We start from the raw sequence: 8,057 nt of genomic DNA, 5'->3' as shown, positions 1-8,057 counted from the left end.
CTCTCCCATCCATCCCAACACTACCCTTTCTTCCTCCTCCTCCTCCTCTTCCTCCTCCTCCTCTTCCTCCTCCTCCTCTTCCTCCTCCTCGTCCACCTCCTCCTCCTCTTCTTCCTCCTCCTCCTCCTCTTCTTCTCTTCTTTTTTTCTTCTTCTTCCCCTCCTCCCCTCCTCCTCCTCCTCTTCTCCTTCTTCTTTCTCTTCCTTCTCCTCCCCCTCCCCCTCCCCCTCTTCCTCCTCCTCCTCCCCTTCCTCCTCCTCTTCTTCTCCTCCTCTCTTCTTCTCCTCCTCCTTCTTCTTTCTCCTCCCCCTCCCCTTCCCCCTCTTCCTCCTCCTCCTCCTCCTCTTCCTCCTCCTCCTCCCCTTCCTCCTCCTCCTCTTCCTCCTTCTTCTTTGGAGAGTGTGTTTGCCCTTGCTAGGGCTTGAATTCAGAGCCTCAGGCTCTCACTCGGCCTTTTCTGCTCAAGTTTGGTACTTGAACCACACCCCCATTTCTGGCTTTTTGCTGGTTAATTGGAGATAAGAATCTCTTTGGGGCTGGGACGGTGGCTCAGGGGTAGAGCGCTTGCCTTGCACGAATGAGGCCCTGGGTTCGATTCCTCAGCACCACATAAGCAGAAAAAGCTGGAAGTGGTGCTGTGGCTCAAGTGGTAGAATGCTAGCCTTGAGCTGAAGAGCTGAGGGACAGCACCCAAGCCCAGAGTTCAAGCCCCCACAACCAGCAAAAAGAAAAAGAAAAAAAAAAGAAGAGTCTCTTAGGTTTGTCTACCTGGACAGTCCTCAGGCCTTCGACTAAGCATGCTCAGAAATGCAGCCACTAGCCTACATGCTCTTCTCCACCCATTCATATAGGCTTGTGTCAGCCGGGTGCAGTGGCTCCCACCTGTCATCCTAGCTACTCAGGAGGCTGAGATCTGAGGATCACAGTTCAAAGCCAGCCTGGGCAGGAAAGTCCGTGAGCCTCTTATTTCCAATGAACCACCAAACCGAACCAAAAAGCCAGAAGCAGAGCTATGGCTCAAGTGGTAGAGTATAAGCCTTGAATAACAACAACAACAACAACAACAATAATAATAATAAAAGCTCGGAGACAGTGCCCAGGCCCTAGAGCTGTCTCCCTCCTCCCCTCGGTGCTCCCTGTGTTGGTGGAGATGTTGCCCTTTGCACAGAACTTCAGTGCTTTTCTTACTCACGGCAGGTGATCAATCTTCCTTTTATCTCCTGACTGAGTGTTTTGGCGTTACCCTCCCTCAGATGAGATCCACCGCCTCCTGGACAAAGGCAGCGAGACTGAAATACATCTCCAGCTGTTAAATCCCAAGAATGCTTGACATCTCCACAGCGTTGGCCATTCTTGACCTCTCTCCTTTCTCAAAAGCTCGCTTCCCTTTGATTCTGTGACACAGCCTCCTTCTTCATCCTGACCCTTCCCCGATAGATGCCTTTCTGATTTATAGGAAAAGCCAAGGCTGGTCCCCACCCATCGCTCTTCTTCTCGCCCAAGGCCTGTGGTGTGGGTAGGAGGCCGGGCTTCATGAATTCATTCTCACTTTGGGGTGGGCTGGGAAGTTTCTTGTTTCTGTGTTTTTTTTTAAATATTATTTTAATGTTAATCTAATTAGGAAGTAATTGTTCAAAGACGCATTGATGGCTCTTATCTGGCCTTCTACCTCCTCCGGAGGCTGAGATCTGAGGATCGTGGTTCAAAGCCAGCCTGGGCAGGAAAGTCTGTGAGACTCTGATCTCCAATGAACCACTCAGAAAACTGGAAGTGGCGTTTTGGCTCAAAGGGGAGAAGAGGGCTAACCTTGAGCAAAAAAGCTCCTTATAGTATCCTAGTTCTTTAAGCCACAGTACCAACACACACACACACACACATACACCCCACAAACTCCTCCATTATTTCCCCTTCCCATCTCCTCTCTCTGAGTGACAGAGTTCCATTTTTATATCAGGTCCAGCGAATATCATGATGACACTGCTGCTGTGTTTTGCACATAATGAGAGCTGGTTAATGCTCTCTCTATGGGGCTGGTTCCATTCATCGTGCATCATTTCAATTCAAAGCCAATAGCACAGCCGTGATCGCTATGAGCTGAGGACAAGAATAAATGCATTGGAAAATAAGCATCTCCAGTCTGACCAGCTTTCAATGTTCAGCTCAGTCCAACAGCACCAAAGAAACCGACAATGTTCCCAAGTGGGTATCTGGTGAAAACTATTCATTTTCATGCCTGATGGGGTTCGGGGTGGCACAATCTCAAATCGTTTATCCCTGTAGGGGATAAATAGAAGCCAGGTGCTGGTGGCTCAGGCCTGTCACACTAGCTCTACTCAGGAGGCTGAAATATGAGGATTGTGGTGTAAAGTCAGCTCAGGCAGGAAAGTTTGTGAGATGCTTATTTCCAATTAACTACCCACCAAAAAGCCAGAAGTGGAGGTGTGGTTCAAGTGGTAGGGGCACCAGGTTTGAGTGCACACATATATCTAAATATAGTTTACATTTTCTTTGCTCAAGAAGAAAATAATAGAACAGTTTTATGACCATAAAGCAAAAATGGTCAACCGGTCCACTGGTGGCTCACGCCTGTCACCCTGGCTACTCAGGAGTCTGAGATGTGAGGATCATGGTTCAAAGCCAGCCTGGGCAGGAAAGTCCATGAGACTCTTATCTCCAATGAACCACCAGAAATGCCAAAGTGGTGCTGTGGCTCAAGTGGTAGAGCATTATTAGCCTTGAGCACAAAAGCTCAGGGACAACGCTTAGGCCTTGAGTTCAAGCCCCAGGACCAGGAAACACACACACACACACACACACACACACACTACCACCTAAACACCACTTATAAGCTATTACATTGCCAGATATTTGTTATGAACAATTTTATTTGCCTGGGAAGGTGGCTCAGTGGTAGAGCGCTGGCCTAGCATGCATGAAGCCCTGGGTTCGATTCCTCAGCACCACAGACACAGAAAAAGCCAGAAGTGGCGCTGTGGCTCAAGTGGTAGAGTGCTAGCCTTGAGCAAAAGAAGCTCAGGGACAGTGCCCAGGCCCTGAGTTCAAGCCTCAGGACTGGCAAAAGAAAGAAAAAAAAGATTGTGTGTGTGTGTGTGTGTGTGTGTGTGTGTGTGTGTGTCAGCCATCTGTGCAGGGTGTGCATTCCCATCCTCGTCCTTGATTAGTACAAAGGCTTTCTCTGGAGGGTTGCCTAGAACCAGTGGTAATTTTGTCTCCAGGGAACACTGATAAAGGGGGGGGGCTCCAGAAGGGAAGGGGGGGCGGTGACCTGAACAGAACATGTTTCTGTTTGGCTTTTATCTCTGCAAACACCAGCAACATTGTATTCCTTTATGTTCATGGACTGCTGCTGGACCAAGCCAGTCATTCACTGAATGGTGTGTGAGAAGCTCTTAAAGAAACACGTACCTCAGGAGGCTGAGATCTGAGGATCACGGTTCAAAGCCAGCTCAGACAGGAAAAGGCTGTGAGACTCTTTTCTCCGATTTATCACCAGAAAGCCCGAAGTGGCGCTGTGGCTCAAGTGGTAGAGGGCTAGCCTTGAGCAAAAGAGTTTAGGGACAGAGCCCAGGCCCTGGGTTTAAACCCCAGGACTGGCATGAAAAAATAAAAGAAGAAACATTCATCTACTTATTGATCTATATATCTATCGATGTATCTATCTATGTATCTATCTATGTATGTATCTATCTATCTATCATCTATCTATCTGCAGTACTGGTATTGAGCTCAGGGCCTTACTTTTTTTTTTTTGTCTTATTCAGGGCCTGGGCTCTGTCCCTGAGCTAGCAGTCTACCAACTTGAGACACAATGCCACTTCTGGTTTTCTGATGGGTAATTGGAGATAAGAGTCTCATGGACTTTCCTGCCTGGGCTGGCTTTGAACCTCAGTCCTCAGTTCTCAGCCTCCTGGGTAGTGTTGGCTGCTTTTTTTGTGTGTGTACCGGAGCTCATTCTCAGGTCTTAGGTACTGTTCTTTAGCTTTTTCACTGAAGACTATCATTCTACCACTGGAGCCACAGCTCCACTTCTGGCTTTTTGCTGGCTAATTGGCGATAAGAGTCTCACAGACTTTCCTGCCCAGGCTGGCTTCCAACTATGATCCTCTGATCTCAGCCCTCTGAGTAGCTGGGATTACAGGTGTGAGGCACCAAGGCCCGGCTGAAATAGGTCTTTTATTGTAGTGGTGGGAGAAGAGGAAAGAGGACCAGTGTGGTTGAAGTATTTTAAACGCATGTATGAAAATAGAGCAAGGTAACCTGTTGTCATGGTTTTAAGAAGGGCAAGGAGGAAAGCAAGAGCTGGTGGAGCTGATCAGATGTGTTGTGAGCCAATATGGATGTGTGCAAATAAAATCCTCTTGTACAAGGAACTAATAGACATCAATAATAAAAGTTAAAATGCAAAGCAAGCCAAACGCTGTCATCTTAGCTACTCAGGAGGCTGAGATCTGAGGATCCTGGTTCAAAACCAACCTGGGCAGGAAAGTCTATGAGACTCTTATCTTCCATGAACCACCAGAAAACTGGAAGTGGTGCTGTGGCTCAAGTGGTAGAACGCTCAGCTTGAGCTTGAAGAGCTGAAGGACAGCGCCCAGGCCCAGAGTTCCAGCCCCACGACCGACCAAAAAAACCAAAACAAAATGCAAAGCAATAGGATCCCATGAAATAACGTAGGATGGAGGCTGCTGAAACATTGCAAGAGCGAAATGAAGGAGAAGCCAGCAAGGCCAGAAGCTGAGGGGGAGAGACAAGGGGGGATTACGATTTTCTGCCTGCAGGTTCCCAGTGCGGCCAGCAGAGGGCGGTGGAGTCAAGGCACCGGGTAGAACACTTGTTCTGTATGGAGGTGTTTGGTTTCTGTTCATGCAGCCTTCATTCCCAGCTCTCCAGCCTCATGGTGTATTTGCATTCCCTCCCTCCTCGCTCTGGGTAGTTGGCTGACATTTTGAAATGTCAATGTCAAAAACACTTCACATCACAGAGTGGTGTCTGAGTTTCTCTTCTAGTTCTAGGCCTATAATTTAACCCATGGCAAAGCCCTCGGTGTTTCTAGCACCGGTGATTATTGGCCAGGCCACGGGTGGTTGTAGAACATGGATTCTGCTTGGTACAGGTCTGAGGACCATCCATAGCTGAGCTTTATCTGTGTCTTTGTTTTTTATTTCTTTTGCCAGTCCTGGGGCTTGAACTCAGGGCCGGGGCACTGTCTCTGAGCTTCTTTTGCTTAAAGCTAGCCCTCTACTACTTGAGCCACAGCACCACTTCTGGCTTTTTTCTATGTCTATGGTACTGAGGAATCGAACCCAGGGCCTCATGCATGCAAGGCAAGCACTCTACCATTAAGCTACCTTCCCAGTCCATTTGTTGTATGTCTGTTTTTCATTTATTTATTTAGTGCTGATACAGGGGGCTTGAACTCAGGGTCTCAAGCTGTTGCTTGCATTTTTAAATTTCTTTTTCCCTCAAGGCTGGTGTTCTATCTCTAATCCACAGCTCTACTCCCCAGCTTTTTGCTGGTTCATTGGAGATAAAAAGTCTCATGGAGCTGGGCGCCGGTGGCTCACGCCTGTCATCCTAGCTATTCAGGAGGCTGAGATCTGAGGATCATGGTTCAAAGCCAGCCCGGGCAGGAAAGTTTGTGAGGCAATTAACTCCAATGAACCACCAGAAAACTGGAAGTGGTGCATGCTCGCTGCAGGAAATGAAGGCGAATGACCAGGAGGCCAGGTCCAGTCTGGGCCCGGCGTCCACAGGTGACGGCCAACGGTCAGCCCAGCCTGGCCATCGCGAAGGAGATCTGTGTTCTCAGTTCACCCACACACATCCACGCGTGCCAGGGTCCAGGGGTGAGTCTCGGGAAAGATGGTGTGGTCTAGAACAAAGGCCAGTCCTTGGGGACCAAGAGGTCATCATGTCCAGCTGTGGCCCTGGGAGGCTTTGTGTGGCCTGGCCTTCTCCTCCTTTTCTTCTCCACTGGGCGCTGCAGCCCTGCGGGGTTTGTGGGTCCCTCTCAGCTTCCCTGGGGCTCTGTTATCAGCCTGTCTTTCATGTCTGCTTGGCAGTTGGAACGGATTCTGTCAGGCGTGTGCTGACTCTTCTTCACCAGCTGTGTATGAGGATAAGTTGTAAATAAACACACTTGCTCCGAGGCCCGTCCCTCCATTGTCCTTGATTCTCAGGGAAGAACAACAAAAACGTGTGTGAGTATATATGCAAATGTATATATAAAGTGCGTGCACATATATATAAATGTGTGTGTATATATGTGTCTAGCTACCTGGTGGAAAAGATCTCATAAGTCATTTAATGCAATTGATCCATTTTAAACTATTCTATTTTTTTGGTCATGGGTCTTGAACTCAGGGCCTGGGTGCTGTCCCTCAGCTCTTTTGCTCAAGACTAGGCACTTTACCACTTGGAGCCACAGATCCACTTCTGGTTTTCGATGGTTCACTTGAGATAAGAGTCTCACAGATGTTTCTCCCCGGGCTGGTTTTGAACTGCAATCCTGAGATCTCAGCCTTCCGAGTAGTTAGGATGACAGGCGTGAGCCACTGGTGCCTGGCTAAGAAATTCTTAAAAGCTTATACTACTTTGGCCAGTCTTGGCTGGGGCTAGCAGACGGATGGCAAAAGTCCATGAAGTGGACATTTACTTTTTTTTTTATTGTAAAGATACTATACAGAGGGTTACAGTTACATGAGTGAGGTAATGAGTACACTTCCTATTGAACATTGTTACCCCCTCCATTGTTTTCCCCCTACCATCCCTTACCTCCCTACCTTCCCCGAGGTTCTTTTTTTTGATTGTGAAAAAGTGATTACATAATTTCCCAAATTTCACAGTATTGTGGAATAATGATGCTCATTTAAAGTCACAAGTTCATTCTAACTTTCCTGGAGCAAATTGTCTATCACAGTCTATAACATATAACGGTGTTCACATGTTATACAACCGTACATGTGATCAGCAGCATGGGGATATTTAGTAGTGGTTTGACCAGATGAGTGGGAGTTCTTTGTTTCTTAAGTCTTGTTAGTTTTGTTGTATCACCTAGCATTTTGGATTTACTTTTTACTCTTTTATTTTTTGCATTTATAAGCATGCACATGAAATAGCTTTAAAAAGTTTGCCTTCATTAAGTCCCCCTCCCCCCAAAAAAACCCCTCAGATCTTTCCTTCCCTTTCCCCCAGTTATAACTGCTAGCCCTAATTTCAAGGCCTTCTGCTGTAAAAGAGGAATGGGAGATATGGCGTGGTAACAACTCCAAAAGAAAGATGTTTTCTGATGGTAAATGGAGGTTAGAGTTGTTTTTTTCCCCCCTTGATTATATAGGTTACGGATTCAGGAACAGGTAAGAGAGCTCCATTAGGAGCCCCACCCAAATTAGAATTAGGCCAGGCTCACGTCTGTCATTCTAGTGATCAGGAGTCTGAGATCTGAAGATCTAGGTTCAAAACCAACCCCTGTGGGACAGTCTTGTGAGACTTAAAAAAAAAAATCTAATAAACCAGCAAAAAGCCAGAAGAGGAGCTGTGGCTCAAGTGGTAGAGTGCCAGCCTTTAGCAAAAAAAAAAAAAAAAAAAAGGCTCAAGGCCAGAGCCCAGGCCCTGAGTTCAAGCCTCAGAACTGGCACACACACAGAGACAGACAGAAGACAGACAGACAGACAGACAGACACACACAGACAGACAGACAGACACACACAGACAGACAGACAGACAGACAGACACACACACACACAGACAGACACACACACAGACAGACAGACAGACACACACACAGACACACACACACACACAGACAGACAGACAGACACACATACAGACAGACACACAGTCAGACAGACACACACACACACACACATACAGACAGACAGACACACAGACAGACAGACAGACAGACACACACACACAGACAGACAGACAGACACACACACAGACACACACACACAGGCCCCAGACATCCACGTGAAGCAGGTCAGAAGCACATGCTTTACTATTTGAATGGGCCTAGGCGCGCGCGCGCGCTGCAT

General features: G+C 47.6%; 1 protein-coding gene across 1 annotated transcript in view; it reads left to right on the top strand.

Annotated features, from left to right (window-relative positions):
* The first annotated feature begins 5,732 nt into the window (after positions 1–5,732).
* The window catches only part of Thoc3 (THO complex 3), a 10,053-nt gene continuing 7,728 nt past the window's right edge, over positions 5,733–8,057 (top strand). Inside the window, exon 1 of the mRNA XM_013015974.1 lies at positions 5,733–5,867. Coding sequence (XP_012871428.1) covers positions 5,733–5,867 — 135 coding nt within the window. The remainder of the gene's footprint in view (positions 5,868–8,057) is intronic.

The sequence above is a fragment of the Dipodomys ordii genome, unplaced genomic scaffold, assembly GCF_000151885.1.
Source record: "Dipodomys ordii isolate 6190 unplaced genomic scaffold, Dord_2.0 Scaffold29, whole genome shotgun sequence".
In the NCBI taxonomy this organism is placed as follows: domain Eukaryota; kingdom Metazoa; phylum Chordata; class Mammalia; order Rodentia; family Heteromyidae; genus Dipodomys; species Dipodomys ordii.
This window is presented reverse-complemented; position numbering and strand designations above follow the sequence as displayed.